General features: G+C 37.2%; 2 protein-coding genes and 1 long non-coding RNA gene across 52 annotated transcripts in view; 2 read left to right on the top strand and 1 right to left on the bottom strand.

Moving 5' to 3' along the window:
- Slo (calcium-activated potassium channel slo) overlaps positions 1-13,641 on the bottom strand; it is a 100,290-nt gene extending 86,649 nt beyond the window's left edge. For 15 of the 50 annotated variants that reach the window (XM_077407272.1, XM_077407250.1, XM_077407256.1 and 12 more), the window contains exon 1: positions 11,801-13,638. In XM_077407272.1, the coding sequence (XP_077263398.1) occupies positions 11,801-12,103 (303 nt within the window). In that variant the 5' untranslated portion in view covers positions 12,104-13,638. Of the gene's footprint in view, positions 1-11,800 lie in introns of all 50 variants that reach the window. The other 35 variants (XM_077407277.1, XM_077407289.1, XM_077407261.1 and 32 more) reach the window with 4 other exon arrangements.
- A 2,577-nt stretch (positions 13,642-16,218) lies between these two features.
- Positions 16,219-20,094, top strand: LOC143898104 (uncharacterized). Its single transcript, XR_013257095.1, has 5 exons — positions 16,219-16,379; positions 16,825-18,410; positions 18,651-18,832; positions 19,146-19,295; positions 19,380-20,094. It is a non-coding gene; the product is annotated as an uncharacterized LOC143898104 (long non-coding RNA).
- Positions 20,095-21,662: 1,568 nt separating this feature from the next.
- The window catches only part of Ca-alpha1t (Ca[2+]-channel protein alpha[[1]] subunit T), a 50,513-nt gene continuing 44,294 nt past the window's right edge, over positions 21,663-27,881 (top strand). The window contains exon 1 of the mRNA XM_077407430.1: positions 21,663-23,035. Within this exon, the coding sequence (XP_077263556.1) occupies positions 22,647-23,035 (389 nt within the window). The 5' untranslated portion in view covers positions 21,663-22,646. The remainder of the gene's footprint in view (positions 23,036-27,881) is intronic.

Genomic DNA, 27,881 nt, shown 5'->3' with positions numbered 1-27,881 from the left:
ATCTACAAGATTACGCTGATTGATAAATTCAATGCATTTTGAAAATACGTCGTCTAAAAACGGTAATTCCATATATATAATATATGTAACAACGGTAGAATAAATAATTCATGTTTATCAATCCACTTTCTCTTTGTAAAAAAACGTGCAACAATATTGCGAATAATGTTTAACGCCCGCAAACATCTTCACCTTTAAGGTGTCTTTTCACGTGTTGACGCTTGATGCTCATTTGCAGCAAGCAAAAATTTTCTAAAATAATATCTTTTATTTATATATATATATATATATATCTCCATAAGATATTATTACTTGAAGATATTACTTGAAAATAATTAATATTTTACGTATTTCGAAGTCTATATTTGATTGTACTGGGACGATTAACGACGATTCAGCGACGACGCTGAATATTAAACAAACTCAACTCCATTTCTTTGACGCTAGCGTCAAAGCGAACCCACCACGTTCACCTTGTTGACGCTCATTTTCAGCGTCTCATGAATTGGTACCTTTAATTCCGGCCAGACCATTGAAATAAAACGTCAAACTCCTCGTGATATGACAAAATTATAAAACAATAGCGCTCTTTCGTATCGTTCGTTCATTTTATTCAATCCCGTAATCGATCACCGTCCGGGTGGCAATAAATGTGGTGCAAAGCATCGGCGCGCTAATCCAATTTTTACGACGCCGTGACTTCCCGCGACAATAGTTTAAATTGCAGAAAAGCGCATGAAAACCTAATTTCGCGAAGCGCCGGATATCACGTACAACTGGGCTGTAACCCAATTCCGACGGACGGACGGAAATGCGTCTCGCTGTGCGCAATGCGATGTGAATGATAGTGTGTCACGATCTTCCCTCATGCTTCAACGTTCCTTCCTTCAGTCTTCTCGGTTCTTTTATCGCGCTATTTCTTTCTTTGACCGATCGTCCCAAGTATAATCTAGCCTCTTCCCTTGACTCTTAAGTAATTTCAGTGAATACGTTAGTTTCAGGCGACTCGAGAAGGGCTGTAGAAATCTCATTTCTCGTCCTGCACCGCGTACTTTGCCGATACTCGCGTCGTGTAAAGGGAGAAACTTATTTGCTACTTAGACGACGTTTCTTAGACGATAAAATTAATGCACTACATTTGTTTAACTGAACTATGTTTTTTCTATAGCAAGAAGAACGAGAAAGTATTTACCATCTTCGACAGAAAGGTACGAATATCTTTTTCAAAAGTGGCTTTTATAAACAACCAAGTCAAAATTTATTATATAAATAAATAAACTTATTTGAAATTCACTTAACTGGGTACCTCATTCATTTGATGTAATAAAAATCAATAAATTTTTCAAGATACAAATAAAGTATAAAGATAATTTATATTATAAAAATAAGACTGCGACAAAAAATGGTGCGACCGTATTTAAAGTTTTAAAATTGAATCGAAAAGAGGAATATTTCTGAAGATATCAGAATTCTCAAATATTTTATGATTCTAATATTTCCTAGAAATTCGATCAAGCTTATAGCTGTCATTCCTTGGCATAATTCGCATTGTTCATGTTTGTTAGATTAGTTCTACCTGCACAATGAAGAAGTAAACTAACTGGCGAGTTTGTACATCAGTTCCACGGACGATCAACTCCTAAAGTGATAAGCGAGTAGCGTAATGCTTATTTGAAGATCGATACGGTTGTTTACTCAACTTAATGTGCATGAATATTACTGCACGGCAGTGCACACACATGTCCAACTTGCCGTATTATATTTCTATATGATCACGTCCTCTATCCTGCTAAAATCGATTATCGCGCTACGCTACATTTGAAATAATATCCGCAGTATTATCACAGCGGGTGATCAATTTTTCTCGAGTCACGAAATATTACAAATATTTTCCTTCTTTATAGAAAAAAAGAAGAAAAGCAATCGAATAAAATCCGTTGTAACCAGATTTTCTATTTTGCTTTTTAAGATTGTAAGCAAAGAAACGAAGAGTAAAGAAATTTATTTGTTTCTTTGTTAAAAAGTAAAGACTTCCAATTTCTTTTTTTCGGTCTCTTCAATCGTAAAGATTTTCACTCTCACCATTGAGCTTTTCCTCACTTGGTATTCCTTGCCCTAATTCGAAACTCTCGATTCATTTATGGATTAGCAATATTTTCGTTCGCAAATCGTCGAACATTTTATTGCGTATCACGAATCCAGATCTGAATTTAATCTACGTATTCGGCGAAGTGGCTATCCAGCGGATGCCAAAATCCGAAAGCATACGAACGAGCTGAAAGCCGAGCGCGTCACTTGACAGCTGCATAAAGCAAGGCTACGCGATCATGTCACGTGGATTATGATCTGCCTGCATATTTGCAGGTCGGTTTAATTTTACACGCGTCGAAACTCGCGACGTCGCGCCATCCCGGTATTATAGCAAGGCGCTCCTCGAAAATTTGGAGGGCGTCGTCTTCCATAAGTTTAGCGATATCGTCGGATATCGCTAAACGAGATTAGATCCGCTGTTGCGCGCACATCTTATCAATAATTACCCATTTCCCACGGATATGAGAGCCGCCCGGAAATATCCGAATGATAACGACTCTGATACCACTAACACACGATCGCGGACCGATCCGTGTATAATGTAGTTGTAGTTTGAGAGTTAAATCTGGGTTGAGATTCCAACCGGTTGACTAACCGATTGGCCAACTAATTACAAGGATTTTGTAATTAATCCTGCTTCAACTTTCAACTCACGTCGGAGAATCGACGTCGAGCGCACGATAGCTTAAAACATCCCCCGAAAACGGACGGATTTAATACGCCACCTGAACCTCGGATGTAAAACCGCAGTATAGCTATTTCTAATGAGACTAGACGGGACGTAATGTACCGATGACATGTGAGCGAGTTCGCACTCTGGTGGAATCCAAATTCCTAATTGTGCAGATTCCGTAGACGATCTCTTTTTAATATACAGCACTACGTTCATTATTTCGTAAATGTGCTAGCACAGAGAAGAATTTTCCTTATTTTCCTTAAATCAAAACAAAGAATCTGCGATTTATATTTTAGTGCCTAATATATATCAAGTGCAACATGATTTCTTCAAAAGAATTAAAATCATCAACAATCGCGCTTTCATAACGACAGCAAAAAAAGCATTCTTGCAATTTTGCACACGTTCTTTTATGTATCGTAACTGAACTTCGTCCTTGGTTTGATAGAAATGGATGAATGTTCTTCGAAGCTGTTTCGTTCCTTTTCAGTTTCAGTTATTCTTTCAATATCTTCCTCAAATTATATATATATATATATATATATATATATATTTTTTTTTTTTTCGCGTCGCCGCAACGGCAGAAACTCCTCATTCAGTTTAAAAAACTGCTCGGTCTGGCGGTTTCGTTTGCGACACTTGGCGTATCGATCGCGCCAGGTAGGTTGGTCATACTGAATTAATAATACTTCAGTAGATACTCTATGAAACGGCCGCGACGGATATTCTGCAACTCGATAAGTCCTAATGCGAGAAATAAGACTTGCTTCGTCGGCTTAAAGACGTCACGATTGTGGCTTCACACTTCTTATCAGATTATAATGCGAAATGTATGAGCGTGTGTTATGTTACATTACAACTTCTTGGTTCCATTAAATTTTCAATTTTTGTTTTATCTAACTTAATATGAATATTTAGATAATGCGCGTATTAAAATTATTAATATATAATATTAGAGAATATTTAAAAACAGTTTTTATTAAAATTAAATACCTTTTTTATAAAATCTTTTATAAAATTAAAAAAAATTAATATAAGAATACTGTTCGTTTCATTGAAAAAATTAATAAGATAAAAAAGCTAAAAAATAAAAAAATAAGTAGAAAAATCTTCAATATATAAATTCCAATTTAATATCCAATATAGGTATATCACATGCACATACACACATTCTTCTCCTGTGTTACTATTAAAATAACATATTCTGTTGTAATATATATATTTAATCATATATATCGAATATATATATAACAATACTTATATATATGTAATACTATAACAAAACTGTATTAAAACAATTCCTATATCCATTATTATTAATCAATATATCGTCGCATAACGTTTCTTTCTGTCTCGTTTCATTTATTCATTTATCCCATTGTCAGTACGAAGAAAATACGCTATATTCTCCACACATTCGTTCCTTCTATTTTGTTCCCACAAAGAAACCATCTTTTATCAAATTAAAAAAACGAATTGTCTCAAGGTTTCCTTTTTTGTGTCCTTGACCATTCTAAAGTTAGGAACGGATGTATAAAGAGACAATGGATCCCTGGTGACTCAATATATATCATGCAAAAAGTCACGCGAAACGAAATTCGGGGCCATACTTCAACAGCTCGGAGATGGACGATCAGAAAATCAAAATTTTTCCTTTTTTTTTTTATCAGAAAGACAATTTTTCTGGTACGTGTCGTCATAAATGCAAGCAACAATAGCGTCACTATTATTATTTGACATCATAAAAGTAATTCGATTACCATGCGTAATAATATACCTATATCATAAAACCGCGACAGTTTCATCGTACGTACGTATAGTACATTTCCTTTGAAATAAATAATTTAATTTATTACATGAATTAAGTTTCATTTATCTTAAATGTGCAAAAAGTAATAATGCCTCCTCTGCCTTGTGCTTCTTCTTAATATCAACAATCCATTGTTTCGGAATCGTGTCCAAAGAATTCTGAACGTCTAAGATCTTTTCTAGAAAATAACGAGGGAGAAACTCTGCGTCATGAAATTCTTCGATATCGACGTTGCATTCTGAGACTCTGTATTAACTTGCGTGATAACCATTTCATCCTTCCTAAGAAAAAATTCCACGGAACCGGACGCTTTCAACTTTAAAAAGAACGACATTCTTTCCAACGCTTAACGCGAGAAAAAAGAATGTACTCGTGGCACTCCGTAACTTCAGCAGTGGCGGAAGTTTTATTTTATACACAGTTACTGTATACGGAATGTTTTAGGCCCGTATTCATAGTCGCGGATCTTATTTCAAGATTGTCTTAAGTAATGTCTTAAGATGCTATTACGGCTCTGTGATTGGTTCATAACATCTTAAAATCGTACTTAAGACAATCTTAAATGTAAGATCCGACTATGAATACCTGCTCTATAGTCTTATATATATTTAACTTTATCTACAAATATATATATCTCTATATTCGATTTGGAATCGATTTTGCTTGACTAAAATTTTAATTACATGTAGTTCGTTTTAACAATACTTTTCCTCATTCTAATATGTTTGCAAATTGTCTCTAATTCTTAAATTAAAATTTCATTAAAATGATATTCATATTGGACGCAGTATTAGACGAATATATTAAGATTCAGAATTTCCTGACTGATTGAAATCTATAAATTAACATTATCTTCTAGTTCTAGACTTATAACTTGGAAACTATCGATGTCTGGATATTTTTATAAAAAATTGACGTCGAATTGGTCCGATAAACCATGTACAAAATAAAGCACGAGGCACTCTTGTGAGAAGGGTGGAAGGGAAGAGATATTCCGTATATACGCGTCTGATGGCGTATCGATCGACGTATCTTTGTCATGCTGAATTAAACATAGCCGAGTCCGGGTAAGACGACATCAGTTGTCCTATAACTCGATGAGCTTTAACACAAGAAATAAGACGCGAGACACGGACTTGAAAACCAATACAGTCGTCCGTGGAAATGGCAACAACAACCACCAACGCTCGATGATTGGTCCGCGCTACATCGCGTCCACGCTGGAGTAACTTGTATCGCGGGTAATGTTATCTTCGTCGCTGGTTGCCGCGAAGGTAAATGTCAACGACGTTATTGACGGATAAAGTGCCCGATGTGACGCGAACGATCGCGCTGCAACTCATCTCGTCACGTCGATACCGCGCCGAGTATAAGACATTTTTGGAGATGAAACGGCGAGTGCTCGGTCATCGGAAACGATTGTCTCGCGATTCTCCGAAATATTGAATGTTTAACGAATAAATTCCAATAGTATTATTATTCTTCTACTCTATAGATTTTTTGTCTTTTTCTGCTTCAAATACATTATTCGCGATGACGTAATTCCGTGATAGCGATGCTCCGACTTCCCGACAATTCCACTTCGTTAACCATTTTCGTCGATGAAAGTAAACGTGTGGAATTGATAGGCCAGAAGCCGATTTTACAAAGTTGGTTTATTCAAATTGTGTTTAAAGAATGAATCTTATGACTAAGCAATTTTAAGTGCGCAATCAACTTTAATTTAACTATTAACCAACGTTAACGGAATTATCTCTGATCACTGCATAATAAGTCTATCGGCATATTATACAAGTATAATGACTATTATTGTTAATATTTCAAATATTAATTATTGATCGTAACAATCAATCGCAAATTCTGTATAATAATGATAATTTAAAATATTCGTTAATTTTTAACATGAAAAATAAAGAATATTATTTGCAAATGTTTACAAACATTTATTGAATACAGCTGTCTTTAAAGCTAAGAAATCCACTTCAAAAGCGGCAGGTATATAGAAAATGCCTAAATAAAATTCTTCTATCCCAATCTACAAAATGACATTAGTTGTTCCACCTCCCGAAGTATTGATGTTATCGTGACCTGCTATCCTATTTCCTTTGCAGAATATTGCGAATGCATTTTAACAAGAGACAGTATTTTAACAAGCAATGAATATCTTTACCATAACATCCGATAATTTATCTGTATTATTCATCTAGCAGCGTTTATGCGCGCACGTAAATTGAAATCTATGCGCGGCAGATGTAATATGTAGTATGTATGTATATAATGTATAATATATTACCCCATTGTGCAGGAATTTCTGAATTTTTATTGACTTTCTTTTCTACTCGATTCTCTCGGATTTATTTGCAATTATCGCAAGCTCTCAAGAGTACAATTTTTATTTCTTTAATATTCTTTTATTTTAAAGAAATAAAATATTTATTTACTGAATTATATTATATTGATAGGAAGATATAAATTCTTATGACAGCGATATATGACTTAATTGTCTTATTATTTCGCGTATGTCGCAGTACGCGTTGTGTCCACTCCAACAATACAAATTCTATACCTAAATTTTGATAGTTCCTACCAGTATATTCTTGCGTATATATTATTATTTACGGTGTACGTAAACACCGAAAAAACTATCGGGGAAAGTCCGGTTAAAAGTTTCTCGCTTGTAATGTATCAAACGATGCATAGCGCACAGCTAAAGATAAAAAGTTGGCGATCGAGGGACAGTTTAAACATTCGAGAAGTTCTTGGCTCTCCGAAACGGCCGAATGAGCGTTTTATACCTATTCCCGCGTGACAGCTAGAAAAACCGGAGTTGATACGTCAAAGAGGATTAGAGCTCGACGTTTCGCATCGCTCGTCAAGTATAATGAGTTTTTGCGCAAGAAAAGAAAATTCGATATAATCATGCAAAAATGAACGAATATATGGAACGTGACATAGATAAATATCGTTAACGAGAAGTTGGTATGAGCAGCTTGCCAAATTCTGCTTCTTCTGGGTTGTTCTTATCAGGCACTTTGTGAGTAAAGTTATTGTTGAAAAGAAATTTAATTAATTGACTATCAAAATTAATTAATTAGCATATAAACAATTTTATTACGTTACATTATTTATTTAAAAACTTTGTTAAATATATATTATATTGTATTATTAACAGAAGGTAGAGGTATAACCTTGCATCATAATGTATAACTTGTTCACTTGTGTCAAACTTTACACTTACATTTAAATTTTAAACTTAATAAAATATTAAAAAAGTTAGAGTACGACAAAATTTTATATTAAAATATGTTACATCTTTATACTTCGTATTCATTTCGAAGATGTAATTAAAAGCGTAGTTATTTCTTATTATTACTTCCATCTCACAGTTACTATATAAATGACTGTGTTGTGATATAAAATGTTCTGCGTGTTAAATATCTCTCGTGTTGGGATCAACTCCCCAAAATCATGTCAAAAGTGGATTACATCGTCTAGCAAACTTGCTCAAATATATGTAAATGTATATACCACTCGAAATTCAGATAGCTCAATTAACATACAAATCATATCTCGATAGCCACAATGGTACTTGAGCATAAATACCATCAAGGATTACGTCACGAAAGTCGGTCCATTGTCGGTATTTAAAAAAAAATGCATGAATCTTGTCAACGTCACCTCACTTACATTTAACTACCTGTCAACGTAAGAATATAATACATACAATCTCTCCAAAAATAATAACGATATTTTAAAGCATTCTTTATTCAATATTCACTAATATATATATATATATATATATATATATATATATACATATATATATATAATCCTCAAAAAAGCGAGATGACACTTTAATCCGTCCGATATTTTTACATAAAAATTGAAAATTTAATCTATTGATGTATCGTTCTGTAAAGAAACATTTTATTTTTCAATACTTTCAATGTGTAAACCGTTTGACCTAAATCCCATTTCATGAAACAACTTTGTAGCTTTTTAATCTTTTTTCTGCTTTGTACTTTTTCTCTGCGTAATAACTGTTTTGCATCTTGACTTGTAAATGAAAATTAGAAAGTGTAAACTCAGTAAACTGGAAAAGTGAAAATAATCAACATTAACTTGGCCAACAAAATTTTTATCGCAATTTCTATATTAAAATGGAAATATGTTATTTTCTTTACAATGACTACAAATTCCTTTTCATTAATAAATTAAAAAATTGTTCAGATGACGTTATTGTTATGGCATAATGTAAATCCTTTCATCAGAGAGAATAATGTAAAATGTTACAGGCTCGCTGACCAGCAAGAAACTTATGCACAATATTCGACCACATTAATTTTATGGCGGAGTAGTAACGGTCAGAACATTGTCAGACAGAAACCGATCGCGTTAATTAATCATCGAACACATCTTAATTATCATTATTAAGCAATTTCTGGACTTTTTTTTACTTAATAGTCTAATGTCAACACAGATAAATAGAACTTCACGTAGACATCTAAGTTCAAAAATTAAAAACACTCTCTTTAAATATAAAAAAATGTGTATTATTTAAAATTTGTTTATTAATATACTATTAAGTTAAAGTTTTTAGAAGTATAGAAGTTTAGAAATTTTTTTCCTGTTTAGCGATGCAAAGGAACTGACATAATAATCACAATCATTTCATTACCTTTTAATCACTTTTCAGAGATATATGTATAATATTGGTGATACATTATTCTCGTAAATAAATTTTTTAATTTATCTAATCTGTAGCACTCCGGCGATAATAGACAATTAAAGATTCATAATCGACTTCCGCATTAGTGATTATTGCAATATGCACCGTGTAATTTCGCACTGTTATAATCTGGTCAGTGATCACTAGATAAGCAACGCCCACGACCTTATTTATCACAGAGAATATTAAAATCGGTTCACCGATATCGTTGTCATCAATAAACCGTACTATCAATACAGCTTGCTGTCGGGCCGGGACTGAAATCCGAGATCGGCGATATAGTATTAAAGTTCCTATTATTCACCAGTCGGAATTGTAATTGCAATCTGAACTTCGTCGACTCGATCTCGCATGGTCGACTGTAATCTGTCGTCAGGCTCGGCCTCCACGAGTAGGCTAAGTTTCCGCAAGGGCACGACACCGATAGCTCTGCGTCATCGCACAAAATGCGGAACAAGTGCACGATCTATTTTTTTTTTTTTTTTTTTCACCAGCGAGGAAAGAGCCACGAGAGCCGCTCTTCTTCATCGCAGTCCCCGAAATTACTCCAACGTGATATCGCGACTGTAAATTATGATTCATTCCCCCGATTTATGCCTCTGATAGAACGGGAGCTTCTCTTACCGCCTGACTATAAAATTTGAATAAAGCCATTCGTAAATTGCGCCCAGCCTTCTCATTCGACTTAACGCATTCAGCCAGAAGCAAGGGCGAGGGTGTAAGAAGAAGAATAACCAACCAAGAGGGTGGCTATCCGTGTAGTTCAAGGAGCAAATGTATTCGCGAACATTGAGCGCTTCGAGAAGATTCAATATCGATAGGGCCGAAGAAAAGACTCTGGGATCGGATAGTGACGGAAACGCACTTCCCAGGGTGGAACACGCACTGCGTAGAAGCCACCCCTCTACCTCGGGACCGTTGCCGTGTCTGGTTCCACGAACGAAAACTAGGTCACCGGTCACGTACACTCGTACTCTCGTACGAGCTCGAGGCTAGGAGTCTCGTGTGCGCGCACGCGCGCGTACACGTGTAAGTGGCCGCGAATCTACGTGTATACACGTCTCGCCACCAGTTCTCACCCTGTAGCACGTCCGGGATGCGCGACGTCAATCCTCGTGCGTCCGGGTAGGGCACCGCGGCGCGTGGTACGAACGGGGGCGGGTGAGTCCTCAATATCGAAATTCCTGCCACGATATCGTGTCCAATGGAGTCAGGATCGAAATCGAGAGAGAGAGAGAGAGAGAGAGAGAGAGAGAGAGAGAGAGAACTTTCGAAGCTGAATTAGATTTAAACGACAGTTTGATGCCGACCCGAATTTTCGGTAATGGCGTCTCGTGACTGGCACGAATCTACACGCCGGAACAGTTTTATATCCCTCTGTTTCGCATCGCCTCTCTCCTTCCTCTCAATCGACACTCTTATCGGATTTTTTTTGAAATCGGTTCTGTACTTTCTCCAGAGTATGACCTATTTAGCAGAGAATTGTATTTCAATTTCTGGAAATCCGATTACAAACATAATTTAAGAGTATTGCAGCGGAAGAATTTTATCGAGTCTGATAAATGTAGCTTTGCTGTGAACAAACTTCGAATCGAGAAATTATTACATGGATCAGAATTTTTTACTGTTATACTGTATTAACTAGCAATGAAGGATAAATTATAAATGTTAGATACGATTCTATATCTAGCAGAATAATTTAAAAAATGTTTTATATTTAATACATATTATTCAAATAACTTGGGATAGTTGAGAAAATATAATGTGTGTATAGATAATTGTAAAATTAAGATTCCACAATATATTTGTCAACACGAAAAACTCATACTTGGTGTGTTTAGTATTTATCCTTGAGTATTAGTAATAGATGTACAAGGAAGTAATGCTAACGTATTCGTTATATTTTAAATTCTTCATATTTCAGAATTACTAAAAATTATTATTCTCTTAATACTTCTCTATTCTTTTATATATAAATCTTGTTTAATATTATACTTTCTAACAATTGGATGTTAGAGATGATTAATTTAATTCTCTATTGCAACAAAATATAAAAATAGAAAATTAATAGCAGAAATCCAGAATGAATTTATTTAACATTATTAAAATATACTGTTCTTTTTTAATATAAATTAAACAAGCAAATCTCGAAATTAAAATACATGATACAGATATACATATATATAATAAAATGATAATAAGAAATAGAGAAAATAACTGTAGAGGATAAATTAAATGTAAAAAATCAAGTTATTTCTCTTTTGGTAATAAATTATTAATTTAATTTTTAATTGTTTCACAAACATATTCAATATCGCAATAGTGTTTAATAATAAAATTAATTTATGGATTAAGAGTACACGAAGAGTAAAATATAAGTCATGTATATACAAATTATTGTATAAATATATTGACGGCATTATATAATATATTATATTATATATGTGCCTAATAGTCCTGACCCTCGAAAACACAATTTAAAAAAAAAACTCACCAAGATACGTCCAGTGGTGGTCTGTCCGGAAATCAGCTCGCCGGCCCAGTCCTTGGCCTCGGTCATAAAAGTCCCCTCGAACTCCTTGTTCTGGCGGGCCGTTTTCTGCTCCTTCTGCTTCGGGTCATTTGGGGAGAGCTCGGGCTCCTTGCGACAGCAGAGGATAGCGAACGCACGCCAGAGGAGTACGATCAGCAGCCCGGCGAGGAAGGTGAAGATGCTCGACAGGAGGAAGCACCACCATTTCCGCTCCTTGAGGCAGCCTTCTACCGGGGGCTGCACGGTCGTCCCTTCGGTCGTCATCCCGGCGGATCTCTGCTGCCCCCGGGTCACACATTCACCGGCGACTATCACAATCACAAGCGGCAGCTGCGGCGGCCAGTAGGACGCACTTTATGCGCTTCATAATTTCGCGCCGCCTCCGGTGGATGCGCGACACGCGCTAGGAAAGATTTGTGCACGGCTCGCTTCCGCGTCTTCGCGGTATGCAGCTGCCCCACGAGCTTCTTCTTTTTGTTTTCTTCTTTTGCAAACGTGCGCTCTCTTCGAGAAGGAAAATCACCGGATCTCTTTTTCCCTTCTATTCTCCTGTCACGCACACTCGCTGGCACCCGGAGCCCGTCTTCCACTCTCACCTTCTCAACCCCCCTCTTCTCCCTATCCCTCACTCTTTCTCTCTCTCTAGCTCTTTCACCACCTCTCGTACTCTTCCTTTCTCACCCTCTCTCTCTCTCTCTCTCTCTCTCTCTCTCTCTCTCTCTCTCTCTCTCTCTCTCTCTCTCTCTCTCTCTCTCTCTCTCTCTCTCTCTCTTCCTATCACTCTTTTACGATTGTTCCTCCAATTCTGCCTAATAATGTCTGTATCTGTTTGCTCCGAAAATGCTTTCTTCCTTGTTTGCAAGCTCCTTTTATTCAAGGATCACTTGAATGAAACGACTGCCGTCGTTCTGGTCGACGCACTACTGTCCGACTGAGAATCGTATCCCCGGACCTCGTCACAAGTCTATCCCGAGGCGGATGTACACGTCGATATCTCCGCGGACACACGAGAAGCACCGAGTCCCGAACACGGCGTCCTTGGCGAAGGCGCTCCGCTTTCTCGTTCGCACAGCTATCGCGATACGCGCAGTAACCAGCCACGGATGCTCGATCCTGATGGCTCTGAGGGTCTTGCGCCGTTCTCGTTCTGTTGACTCGTTTCTCACCACCCTCGGCGGCAGCCGCTGCCGCCGCCGCCGCTGTGATGCCGCAGGTGTGTATCGCTTCCAGTCGAAGTCCGTGATCGTAAGGGATTGCCGGAGCAATAGAGTACAGGCAGGGGTCACGACTCACTGAACACTGACTACCGCGTGTCACATACGCGCGCTCGTACGAATACACAAGTACGCGAGACTCGTTCCCGTTTGCTTCGCTTGTATTTATATATGCTCTTTCTCTCTCTCTTTCTCCCTCGTTCACTCTTTCTCTTGTGTTTCTATTTGTGTATATATGTATGATTATACTCTTTTTATTTTTTTTTTTACAGTTAAATGCGTGCGTGTATGGTGCGCAGATGTAGCAAGCGCGGGTCGTGATCGCGTACGCGAGCGAAACGCGAACGAACGATGCGCGACGACGACGCGAACGACCGAGTTTTATTTTTCCTCTTTTTCTCCACTCTTCTTTCTCTCTTTCTTCTATCTGCAACCGCGCGCGCCCGTTCCTCTTAACCTAATCGACTGAGCACCACCGACGGCGACGACGACGACGACGACGAGGACGACCGAGTGTCCCGACGACCATACCACTGCTCCACAGCAATCAATACGCAACAATGGACCAGGACCAATAAGCTCGGAGCTTTTCCTGACGTAGACGCACGCTCTCTCGCTCTCAGCCTATCCCCTACCACCCCACGCGGCCAAATTAGTACGGGCGCGATACTAGTGGAGGCGCCGCACGCGGCTGCGCTAAAACGAGCATAACTACTTACGGGTAGTAGTACGAGCAATGGGGGTTGCTTGCGTGGAGCTCAACGGTGGTGTACGCGACGAGCGCGCGATTATTTAACCAAAGGCTCGCGGCCTGTATTTTTGTAAAGAAGAGAATTCTAGTCAATCTCTGAAATCCTTTCCGTTTATCAATGACATTACTGCGCTGATGCAAAAAATAAATATGTTTACAAAAATGGAATAATAAATATGTTTCAAAATGGATAAATATTGAATAGATTGTAGATACTTAAATTAATTATGTATTTAAATTAAAATAAAACGATTTTTTAATGCAAGAATAAATTTTTTATTAATTTGCCTTTTTTGATTAATTTTGGAATATTGTGTGACTATAAACTAGTTGTACTACTCATGGCAAATTCTCTGCTATTAAAACCTTAATTTCAGTGTATATGTGCATGTGTGTATAGCATTTATTAAAATTATAAAATAATGTACATCTTTTGCTATATATTATAGACATTGTCATTATTTCCACATTAAACAGATTTGACATTTTAAAAGTAATTTCTTCATAATTTTCTATTTTAAATTTTTGTAAGTGCTTATTGATATATTTATATAAAAAATGTATATGTATAATTTAATATATAAAATAATAATAAAATAACATAATTCTAAACAATTAAATAAAAGTTATTAAAATTTACTTTTTGTTTCTCCTGAAAATTGATTTCGAACTGGGACAAATAAATTTTGGTCAAACATTTAGCAGTGGCGTTATCTGTCTCAAGCAGACCAGTAATAGAGTGAAGTTCCGATAACAACGGCAACTGTATTGTTTCAGATGGTAAAATTGATGCTAAAACCGAAATATGTAACATCTTGTCAAATTACGTGCATATTTTGAGAAAACTTACAAACAGCAGTGTTTTTTGATATAGCAAAGTATTTGTTTAAAAAATGAAGGTAACGTCGCTAATAAATAATTAGATATAAAAATTTAGGAATATTATTTGTTTAAACACACAAGTGATTACTATGAAAAAATGCAGTCTTGCAGCAATGTAATATATTATTACGTCGAAAAAATTTATTTTTATTTATAAAGCATATATATAATAATAAATTATTAATTTAATACAGTATTATAAACTAATTGTTCAGATATCAGCAGTGAAGAATTGTATATTAATAATCGATAATATTAGTATTTTTATTTCTTCGGGTTTCCGGAGTCTCTTATATAGGTAATCACGACAGAGAGAAGCCTAAGAGTAAATATGCCCGCGTTTTAAGTGAAATTTGTGTGTGTGTCTAGCGCCTCTATGTACATAAAACGTGTACATTGAACTACGTAAACATATATATCAACGAATATTTTCAACGGATAACATGCTATGTCCACGTTCTTCAAGTATCTCACAGTGCTCCGAAATGGTCAGAATTTCTTACGAGAAATCAAAAATTAAAGAACAAAGTATAGTCATTATGAAACACTTGAACTGTCTCGAAATATTTATAGTGCTTCATAAAATAATTTTTATAGACGTTTATATCTAAGAAAACGATTTACGTCCGATGATGCCTTTTCTCTCTCTTATGTTTTTTCGAACGTATTTTACATCAATCGCGCACATATAATTAATACGAAACCGAATACCAAAACCGTTTGTACTTACAAACATCAATAACAATAATGTTGGTCTATATATGTCATAGAATTTGGTTTTTATTGAAATCTGATTCTAATTTGTGAAAATGAAGACGAGCTTCCGCTTTTTTAAGACTTCTTTACCGATTCAATGTTGATTATTAACATTTTCTAAGCATATATACACGTGTAGGTAAGTATATCCATAAAAGAACATGTTCCCAACGAATGGTGAGACTGCACAGCACAGGAAGCAGTTGGGAAATCGAGTGGTAAATCCACAGACTTCTATATCTGTGGGTAAATCATTCAAGAACGGAGTGATATGCGCGTGCGTAACATACATCATCGACCACGTGGCTATTCTCAATAAGACCCTAAGTGCTTTGAGATAACCCAGAATATTTTCTGAGATCATATAAATTATTTATTTTCTCTTGCTGTTATATATTTATATATACCAAATATTATATTAAATATAAATGTACAGTAAACATTTAATAAAAAATTAATTTATACATATAGTAAACAAATATGTGTATATAGCTAATAATATTTGTCAATTTTATATGTATAATTTAATATATGAATTTTTATTTATAATAAATTATCTAAAATACTTATTAAATTAATACTTACTGCAAATGCAACAGATTAACAGATTTAATTTTTTTCTATTCATAAATTGTGATGTTTATATAAAAATGTTCTTACTATTTTTACCATTTTTTTTTTTTTATAAGGGCTTTAACAGTATGCCTTATTACTATAAGATATGTACGGAACTGAAGTTTTATAGCGCCTGCTAATGCTTGCTTTACTGCGCATGTGAAAACATCCCCTTGCAACCCCCAACCCTGGGCAAAACAGAACAGGTTATACATCGTTATTGATCATAGACATAATATTGTTGGCAGTGTTAAAAAATTACCACGAAAATATGTAGTAAGTATATGATTGTGTGAAAACTAGCCAGTATATTTTTTCATATGTGAGTACCTATTACTATTAAAGTAATTTATTAATGAAACAGTGTAATTGCATTCAAAACACATCAACTTTGAAATCAAATATAACCTGTATATTCCTTAATTCTATAAGTTGTTAAACATTATTTCACGTTTAATTATATAATTTATAATCAGATTTAAAATTATAGCAAATTAATGTTCTTATGTTAAAAATCTCATATATTTAATAATGATATTAGTTAACATTATTGAAATAAGTACAAAAATATATGAAAAAATAGAGTACTTTGTGTATCTATTAAAATAATATAAAGAAACAAATATTTTTTAATGCAATACTTCTGTTCCGAAAATTTCTAAGAGAATTATAGAAAAACTATTTGTTTTTTAATATAATCTTCCGTATATATTTGTACAAAATAAGAATATTAACATTATAACTTTGTGATGTTTTTTTCTTTTCAGACTCTACTAATTCAGATGAATGTGCAAGAACGTGGTTACATATATAGTAACCAATAATATAGAATCGAGAGGATGACATGTAATGGAATTAGGAAAAGATTTATAGCAAAATTTTATAAAAACGAACCTACAAGCAAAGCAAATTTGTAAACTTCCTCAGAGATTTATAAACTGGATCTGTGTACAAGTTTGAACATAAAATTGAAAAAACTCTCATGAGAGCAACCAAGAGAGAGCGTATGCAAAGTGTCGACAATTATCGATTCGAAATACATTTTATATAGATTAGATATTATTCTAAAAACGGTTCGAGATTTCTATAGATATCGATGGCATATGTAGAAATAAAGTTATAATAATAAATAAAGTTCTAAACTATATTTATTCAGTATTTATATTTTGTATATAATTATAGATATACGTATAATAAAAAAATATTTTTATTTAAATTACCCTCATTTCATAAAATAAATAATAATTTTTGAGACATCCTGTATACGGGATATAACTAAAAAATATAACTAAAAAATCTGTACAAACTTTGAGAATGAATTCTATGCAGTAAAACAATAAGAAAAAAGCTATATATAAATACAAACTCTGAAAAGTTTTGTTACATAGATAGCCATTAAAAAATGGGAAATTTCATAATTCTATTATTATTAATGTAAACACTAACTGCTTTAAATCTGAAAAAAATGTTTAAAATATTCTTTTTTGAGAATCTACATAAACTTTTGTACAATTACACATGGATTTACGCAACCGTCAAAAATTCGTTGTCCTAAATTATCTACATTAACGAGAGTTGAATGAACTAGCTATTTTAAATAACCCTAAACATAAGAACCTAATGGATTTAAACTTGGTGAACGTGAAAGCCATCCTACTGGCTTCACTCACAATCAGTGATCTGTGTAATTTAAACACTGTATCTTTTTAACGAAACCTTTTAAAACCCTTTCATATATATAACCTTTCTTTATTATTTTAGTGTACGATCTGTATATCTTCCAATATAATTTCTCACATATGGGGCCGTATTGCTAATTATATTGGTTTCTTTATTTATATTCATATTTCTATATGGATTTTTACTTGTGCATACTGTTTCCAATTGCTTGATAATCATTTCACTTACAAGTTCATAAACCCTTAATAATTAAAAAATTTGATTAATTAAAATTAAGTGGTTATTATTATTATTATTATTTGATTTTTAAGCCATTTATTTAATGGAATTTTAATTTACTTATTTGAACTTACGTAACATAATTTTTACAATTTCATTAAAGATTAATTGCATTTATCTAATCTCATTTTTATATTACTTTTTATATTAAAAAAATTTTACATTAAAATTTCTATTCATCTGTTTCGGCAAGCTTTGATCTAAGCGATATTATTTCTGGTTTTATGACGAGATCATAAACAATTCATCATGCGCAGAAGAACATAAGTTACCGTTAATTTCGACATCAGAATTGAAGATCTACAAAAAATACATTAATGAAGATGTCGGAATGTTTGAATAAAAGAATAAATAAAGAAATCGCGACTTTACTGGGACGTCACGGCATAGAACGGTAATGAATCGTGATGAATAATATCATCATTAATTGTCGTGACAGATTTCGTGATCTTATTATAGATCTTACGATAAGTGACTTCGCGTATGTTGGAACAGCTATGAAAAATGAGAAGTAACGAATTAACGACGGACGCTAGATCGATATTGTTTGACAGATATAAAGACGTGCTATTTCAACTGTGGAGATCTTACCTCTGTCAATATCTTGATACGAAATGTATGATATAATTTATAGAAGCATCCCAGTATACGTGCATTCCTCCTGAAGATTGCTGGACTTGTACGAAGCCAACTTTAATCGCATCAGATCAGATGGATAAACTGCAAGATATTCAGTTCACCGATTGTTCTGAGATTTGGAGACTATAGCAGTTACTTCATGGTTGAGGATTCTCCGATGATCACGGATGAAAAACAGTACGTTCGACTGCTCTTGTGGTAATTTTAGAGTTTGACCATTAAACACCAGGTACTTTAATGCGCATAGTCACGGCAGTTAGGTCAAGTAAACGAAACCAAGCACAGCCGCATTCTGCCGTAAAGATCATCATACCCAAATATTTACAGCGCGTCTGTTAAATGTCTCATTACACTTGATCGTTATATATCGACATACAGGTCTTCAATATATAATCTAGGTATATTATGGTCAAAGGCTAAAGGAACACTAACATTTCTAATTAATAAAATATGAAAAGTATCAAATATCTAATGTCTTTTATTGTTATAGCTCACGGCGCGGAGTTATTCAACAATTTAATCGACAGCTCTAATCTGCTGCGGCTAGAAGTTTACTTAGATTGCAGCGACTTCAAAAATAAAGCTGAACGAATTCTATACAAATCTATGAAACGATTGTGTTTCCATAAATGACGATGAGGTGCGTGCCTTCTTTTCTACCACTAACAAAAATTTTCACGAAAATTTAGATACTCTCATCACATTTCTGGATTTTTCTTTTCAGATTACATTTATACAGCAAAAAAATTAAGAAAACGATTGAAATGCTGAACATCCACGAGTGTCTAATAGCAGAATGGAGTGCTCGTATAATAATCGGTTAGTAATAAGTATTGTTCCGTAATAATTTAATAATTAGCAAAATAAATAGAAGAACTAGACGATGATACCTTTACGTCATCATCATATTCTCTCCATTTCCGAATTAGATAAGAAAGAGTTTTCCTATAATACTTATAAGTAGCAAGACTGCATGCACAGTAAGATTTATATTGTGATGTGCGTCAAAGAAGAACAACGCAACAGGAGAAGACGTCGCCGAAATATTCGATAATATATCCCGGCGCATCCGTGACACACTTTTATCTGTGTAAAACATGTTAAATAGTGCAATGTTAATTTATAAATTAGTATACTTAGTCGATATAAATCAGCTGCTGTTATATTCGTACGTAAACAGATTGATAACGTGCTAAATAAAATAGATGTATGGAGATATACAATAGCAACACCGCGATAACTCGTTTCTGCTGTATTTCGTTGTAAGAGTTCTTCATTCTGAATAGAACGTTGCAAATATACAAAAAAGAGAAGCATCTCTCTCCCTTTCCTCTCTCTTTTTCTCTGCTTCTTTTTTCTTTTATCATAACCATCGAGAAGCGTGTTTCGCTAAACATCAAATGCCGCAAATTATGCCAGCCACTTGAAATGACCGAACGGCGAACGAGAAACGCGCGTGGTTGGGTTTCTATTTTCGGCTGCGCACGCGGAGTCGATTAAAGGCCGACGACGCGACGGCGCGTTTGTAATCTCCAACGAATTTGATCGTTTCCGGACACAGCGCTGACTTTAATCGCGTATCCAGTATCCGGCGGTTGATTATCGCCACTACCTTGTCGTTCACTCGTTCGATAAATCGCGTAACAGCACGATGCACATGCGGCCCGCTTCTTCTCTGTTTTCCGGCTTCCGAGCAAAAATAGACGAAGCGCATACAAAGTTAGCAGCGACCATTACGACGTTTTTCTTCGACTTCCGTACCATTGAAGTCTTGCTAGAAAACTGTAGCATTAGAAAAGGAAAAATCGCTGTCTGTCGTTAATTGTGCAGGAATTAACGCATAATATTTATATTTATTGTATTACTGTATTCAATTTATTGCATTGCAACAAGTAAAATATCATGGATGAAGTGCTCCTTTCAAAGCTCATGATATTTAAATGTATATCTTTGAATGTCTTAAAAAAATAATTTTGACGAAAATTAAAACAAAAATATGCTAGTTTTTTAATATATTATACTATTATATTATATTAGAATAATTTTAATATATGTGATATCATATTAATAATATCAACAACGATATTTCAGAATTCAGCATATTGTAACGTCGAAATGTAATGTACACTTATTTCTTTTCGGAATAGAAAAGTTAACCGTCATTTCTATTTTTGATACATTATTTCCGATAAATTTCTTTCAGCGCACAAGCACGGAAAATACTTGGAAAATATTTTCTGAAAATTGCTGTCCCCCGGAAAAAATGAATACTGAATTTCAACAGCGTAGAAAAAAATCGTCGCGATTTCTTATCGCTCTTTTATCGAGCGAAGTTCAACCCTTCGATAATATGTCATCGAATAGTCATCCATCAAATACACCCCCAGTGTTATCGATGCTCTCCTTCTCACTACTCCTCCTCCCTTACTCAAACGTAACCCGAAAGAAGAAACTTCTCTTTCTGAACTAGTCTTTCGCTTGATTACTTTTCGAGCCCCGCGCCGAAAAATCGCCGATGCCGATCACGCGATGACCCGCGGATCATCAATTAGTCGAGCATCGATACGGACGCGGAGTTCGAAGTGAGATAGCACCTTTCGAACAAATAGTGAGAAAAAGACACAAGTGTCACTTGGTGCCGAAAGTAAAACCAAGGATCTCAAGGACTTCGCCGGATCTTCTCCAGTCGCCTCTCCATCCCTCTATCTCTCTCTTTCTCTTTTCCCTCCGTTTTGCCCGCCTCGAGTACCAACCGTGAAGATACTCCTCGGTCGACCAAGGGGTGAAAGAGAAGGACGAGGAAGAGCGGAAGAAAGAGGTGGAGAAAGAGGAAAAGAAGAATGGTGCGCCAGACCGAGAAGAGGTGGAAAAGAGTAGGAAGATCTCCGGATTTTCTCTGGGGGAGGATGTGTGTTGGAGGTCGCGAGACGCGGAGGCGAGGGACACGCACACACCGGAGGTCGCGCATGCGTCCGCCATTCTCGGCTAGAGGATGTTCGACGTTTTTTTCAGTCACCGGTCGACGCTGCGCCGGGCACCGTCGTCGTCGTGAACACGGCCGCGATCGCGCGGCGTTCAGCTGCTGGCTACCATCACCACCGCACACGTTCGCGCTTGACGCTCGCCTCGCGGACAACAGCCTGCGCTGGTGCCCGCGTGTCCGCGCGACCGACGTCGCGGTCGATAAGCACCTGACGAGAGAGGAGGATCAGCCAGGTGAAGGATACCCGGAAGAAGAGAACGAGGAAGAAAAAGAGGTGGTGGTGGTGGTGGTGCAGTGAATCAGTTCTCGGCCACGCGCTTCACGTGCTCTTCTTCCGAGACTTAAGATCGTGCCGTCGAAAGATCTTCTCTTTCTCGAGAAGGATCTCGCGTGTTCCCCCGCACTGATTGACCTCGTGGCGAAAATCGCAGTGCGACCGCACATCCTCCGGGGACATCGCGATATCGGGGCAAGGTTACTGTGCGCTCGTCACGTCCCCAGGTGAGAAACGCAGGTGAGAAGAATCACCGGGCAGGCGCATCGAGAGGTGCAACTCTGCACCTGAATTCGCTATCTCCCCGGCTCCGGAGTAAGATGCGATCGACGGGCACTCGTTCGCTACGTCGATCGCGACAGTGTGGAACAGCCCGCATCGAGCATCGGGATTAAAACGTCGGGTGTATTGAAAAAGGAAATCACTTGTCGTCGTATTCGCGACGGAAGAGTTGGTGCAACGTATCGAGAGCACGGAACATCCCCGATGACGCCAGCGAGAACGAACGATCGTTGGCGCGATTAGTCAAAAGCGAGTCGCGCGCGTGCGGAAAGGCAGACCGGACGTGCAGCAAGATCGGGCGATGAGAATCTCCCCCCGAACGGTCGAGGAGTCCCGGAACCGTCGCCTCACGCAGCCCCGGACGCCGAGGAGGCCGAGACGTCGTTAAAGGCCTCCGTAGTCGCCGGAGAAACGCCGCGCTCGCGAGAAAGAGGCACTCGACGTACTCGAGGATGTCGCTGCACTATCCTCAGGGATACCGGTACGGATCCGCGTCGAGGGCGGTCAGTGGGACCGGGGTCGGCGAGCAGGGCTCCGACAGCGACGTGGAGGAGCTCAGCGACCTCGAGGACGACGAGGACGAGGACGGGGCTCGCGAATCCGTCAACAAGCGAGCGATCGGGGAAGAAGACGAGGACGAGGATGACGATGACGTTGGAGAGAACGATATGGACGACGAGGACGATGACGACGATGACGACGACGACGACGAGGATGACGACGAGGACGAGGAAGAGGAAGGCGAGGGTCTACCCTATCCAGGCTTTATTCCGATCGTTCTCAGATATCTCGACCAGACCACACGACCGCGCAACTGGTGTCTTGCGCTGATTACTAATCCATATCCTTTTGTTACTTCACGACTCGGTATGGTAAACTCCGCTTTATACCACATACGTCGACCTACATACACATTTTCGTGCACTGCGCTCCAATCAACATAAAAATCGAAAACATTTATATAAATAATTTATAGAAATTCTGAAAGAGAATTAGTTTTTGCATATGTTTTGAGCATTTAAAGAAAATCTAAGAGATTAAGATTCGCCTCTCAAATTTCTGAAGATGAAATATTTGTGTCTTTATGATATTAAAAGGACACCTGATAAACCAGAACATTTTTTACACTTTTTTACGAAATCTCTCAATAATTAACAGGTATTTTAGGATGGTTTTTTTACATTTATATTGTCTAGATATATATTACAATCCCGATAAATATCTTTCTCCAAAACAGAATTAGAAGTGATTATTGGGGATATCGAATTTCTACGGTAGCTTTTGTGAGGGGAACATCTTTGTGTACATTTTACGAATACAGATTCGCTTTTCATGGTCGTGGTAAGCTGACGCGAACTGTTCCGGTCGATCTTCATTAGGAATTTATTTCATCTCTCTGACTACGCAAGGTTGCGCGTGCGTCAGCATTCGTTGTAACTATCAGAATTTGTTGATTTTCCTAAGTCGCTGAGCGGCGTATCATTGAATAAGATTAGATGCTGGAACGCGATATCGAGGTACACGCGCATTTATTCAATTAAACAAATTATCGACGGAAACGGGATTTTTACATATTCGCACTTATGCAGAATGCGCGATGAGTTCAACTCGATCTCAATAAATCAGCCACGTTATAATGTACATTAATAGATTGACAGCTAAAGTTAATACTATTTCGCGTTGGGATCTTTATAGCTCTAAAGAATAAAATCGTAAAAACATATGAATTAAAATATAAACCAATTATGCGCTGTTTCCAACATTCGAATAAGCGTTTGCGATACTGTTAAATTTAACGTGTCACAATAATCAAAAAATTAACATTTAATTGTAGATAAATTAGATTTTATTTCGAAATCAAATTAGAGTAAAAGAAAAGATAAATTTTACGGAAAAAATTGGGACAAGAAAAATTTCGTTTTTTCTGAAAAGTCGTTTCTCGGGACGTAATTCTGATACCTAGCGCATAAAAATTCGAAGGTTCGATCGATACTATCTGAAGGCGATTAAATGCCTTCTTTACGTAACGCTTCCAACGGCGGAAATTCTTCAAGGATACGCTTGCTCGCTCTGTTTTCGTACTTTTTTAACTTATGGAACTTCTCACGCCCTACGAACGGCGCAGCACTTCCGCCTCATTTGTTGAATGTAAAATTTCTGCTACCACATGAGTATTTGTTGCCGCGCGAGTAGCCCCGATCGAGTCTGGCGAACGCGGTGCAGCGGGTGCCGAGGGAGATCGGTCTGAAGACACCTTAAATAGGTCATTGATTGACCTATCCCCAGGCGAATCCTACTGCGCGCGTAGCCGCTTTCCACAGTGGCACAGAGAGAGTTCTCTCCTATCTCGCTCCTCTCAACGCGACGGTGGCGGTGAGAGTTCTCCTTTTTCTCCTCTGCACAGTGGCGTTCCCGTTCTCCTTCGTCGCGCATTTTCCTCACCCTCTCACGGCACTCGATCCCTCCTCCGGTTTCCCGGCGCGTACACGGCCAGAGCGCCTATATCCATTTGTGCGGGAAATTACTAAGGGGGGGGAGGGTATGCGGCGGGACGTGCACTGCGCACGTGGTGAGGCAGCGGCAGCGGCAGCGACGACGGCGGCGGCGACGTCCGGGCAAAGTTTAGTCGGCCGACCATCGGAGCAACAAGCGCCGAAAAAAGCACGCCGCGCGTCAGAAAGATCTCCATTGTGCGCGCGAGAACAATGGGCGCGGGTTGGAGCACGTCGTAGAACCGAATATGAATGCGGACCTCGCGCGCCTGTTTCACATTACCGCTGCAAAACCGTCGCTCGTCGCTCCTCACGCCGCTCTTGTCCCACTGCAATCGTATTTCACCCGATTTCACCGTAGCTCGTCGTTGAAACTGCGGAGTCCCAGATACCGCGCGATCCGAAATTCCCGGGTCCCTCTAGTAGGGGAAACCCTCGGGTATATATACTCCCTCAATCTAATCCCATAAAAAATTTAATAAATTTTTATATACTGCGCAGTACGCGCGGGACCAAATCGCGAGGATGCTTATTTCGGAACGAAAACACGGGTTCAATAACGAAAACAATGGTGGAACAACACGCTATTACATGCTGGTGCGTTTAAATTGCGATATTCGCGCAGCTAATTCATGTTGCGTAGAAAACCGCGATATTGGGCGTGGTTTCAATTTTGGAATTTTTGAGGTACATTTCACACAAGAATATATATGTGCATCAAAACGGCGGAGGCCTTGACCCATCGATGTTTAATCTTAAGCGGAACCAAGGGCGGGCCAGAGAATGTCAAATGCTGCATTTTTCCTTGAACTACTTGCTACAATTGTGGTTTATAACATTTACATATTTAGTTCTCTTAGCAAATTTAATTGTAATACATAAATAAATGCAGTTGCCTTTGATCTAATATTAATTTTAATATTAATAAAATTATAGCGATGAATTTTTTATTCAAAATGTACCATATATCATTCAGAATGCGTTCCAATCTCAAAAAATCAGTTGTTGTAATGCACATTGATATCTAATATTGTTTATTGATGTCGTCGTAAATTTAAAAAAAATCACGTATAAAATTGTAAAAAGATGATCTAATGTAAAAACTAATTGTGCACTCCTTCTAATATTTCGCTGTTCAATTAAATGTGTTTCTTTTTAACTCGCTATAATAATCAAGGACTAATTCCAAACTAAACAGACTGGGCTTTATCTCCAGAATCGGACGAAAGAAAAATATTCTTATTTTACGAAAAGAAATTGAGATAAAAAACTTTTTGTATTTTCAGGATATAATTATGATACCTAAGAAAAATTAAAAGTTTTTTAATCGTTGATCGATTTTCTAAGGAACAATTTCAATTTCATGCGTAAATAATGATTGATCCACTTTTATGACCCGTTGCACACACACACACACACACACACACACTAACAAATCAGGAAGTTCATGTTACGTGACTTATATAAGTTCGGGGTTATAAGCGGTTAACGCAACTCGGATCAATAAAAAAAACGTCGCAATTCTTTCAATTCGCTGAAACCTATAACTCACGGGAATACTTTGCTTTTCTGTTTAGAAACTCAATGCGAGATTACGTGACAGTTTGCATGAAATGATGGCCATTAACAGAATAAACGGCCATCTTCCTGCTCCAGTTTAATAATTTGCTTCATTATTTAGGATTTAATATGATTACAGGTATCCTCCGCATTTAATTAATTCGTATAATGCTAATACTTATTTATGTAGACAGATTGTTTTATGCCAAGTCTTATAGTTAGCTAGTTTTAAGTCTGAAAGTTACACACAAGAAGAATATGTGTGTGATACATTGAACTATATTTTGTTTCCGAGAATATTATACGATTAAATTACTTCTTTGTTTTTTGATTCCTCACTCTTTATTACGTCTCATTCCTTTGGTTTCAAGGTTTTCATAAAGCGCGGCTCTAAAAGTAGTTAAATAATCCGTATACGTTATTAAAAAAGCTGCTCCTCCGGATGGGCTGACGTTTGCGAACTTTGACTACTTAATTGTCGCTCTTGTCCGACGCATGATTGCACTACTCTACTGTGTTGAATTGCACTCGAACTACCGATTGTCGCGAACGATCGGCTATCTCTACTGCAGTTATATTATTTTTTGTTTTTATTTCATTTCCATTACAGCGCGGACACCAAATCAAGCAATGCAATTATTTCCAAAAATTCGAACAAACAGCAAATATACTATTTTTATGTGGATTTGATTGCGTTGCCATATATACATGTGTATGTTCCAATATATATATATATATATATATATATATATATATATTTATAGATTTACATATTTAATTGGAACATTTTTTGCGTTATACAGACGTAAATATATTTCGCTTTTATCTTGACTTGGCGAATATTTATTGTTTAAATTGTAAAAATGCGTGGAATCATCGAATCCACAACGGAGGACTTTAATAAGTATTTAAAATATTTATAGAAAGATACGATCTCTTCCTGAAGTGCGCGTCAAAAAAAGAGATTGGATATTAAAAATGTATTGAATTTGTCGCTCCAAAGATGAAACTTGGAAAATGTAACGGGAAAACTTATATACGTATAATATCGCGCAATATTTGCGGTGCGTTTTTTTGCTATACGGTGGCGAACGTAATATTAAAGTAAGTAGGTGTCAACTTCACGTGGCACGACAGCCATGGTTTTGCGGTGAGCAATGCGATATTGCGACTATAATCAAAACCAGTGGATCGAACGTTTCGACCTCAAGAGCAGTTTCCTGTCGATCTCCCCACATTTTCGCGCGTTCCTCCATCAGCTTCTTTCGCTGGATCCTCTCGACGATGCGTTATCGATCGACGACGAATACGGGTACGAGGTCAGGACGTTTGTAGGACCGGGGAAAAATAATCGAGTGACTAAAGCGAGGCAATCATCCGCGACCTCGAACGTCGCCGGAAGCGGCAGTCGATCGAAACAATTTGCTCGGCCGCCTCGGCCGCTTGATTGTCTATTAAGCGCCGCGTAAATGAGCACCGATGAGAGCGAGAGGCGTCGATGAGAAACAGGTTGACGGGTCATCACCGACCGATCGACACATAACAGGCGCGTGCATAAAAATCAATCGCCTATCACAGAAGGCTCATCGGCGCTTTGTGTGTGTGTGTGTGTGCGTGCGTGTGTTTTGTGTTGTG

This window comes from Temnothorax americanus, unplaced genomic scaffold (assembly GCF_048541705.1).
Source record: "Temnothorax americanus isolate GAGA-0224 unplaced genomic scaffold, ASM4854170v1 Scaffold22, whole genome shotgun sequence".
Taxonomy (NCBI): Eukaryota; Metazoa; Arthropoda; class Insecta; order Hymenoptera; family Formicidae; genus Temnothorax; species Temnothorax americanus.
Note: the sequence above shows the minus strand (reverse complement) of the source record. Positions and strands in the feature narration are given on the sequence as shown.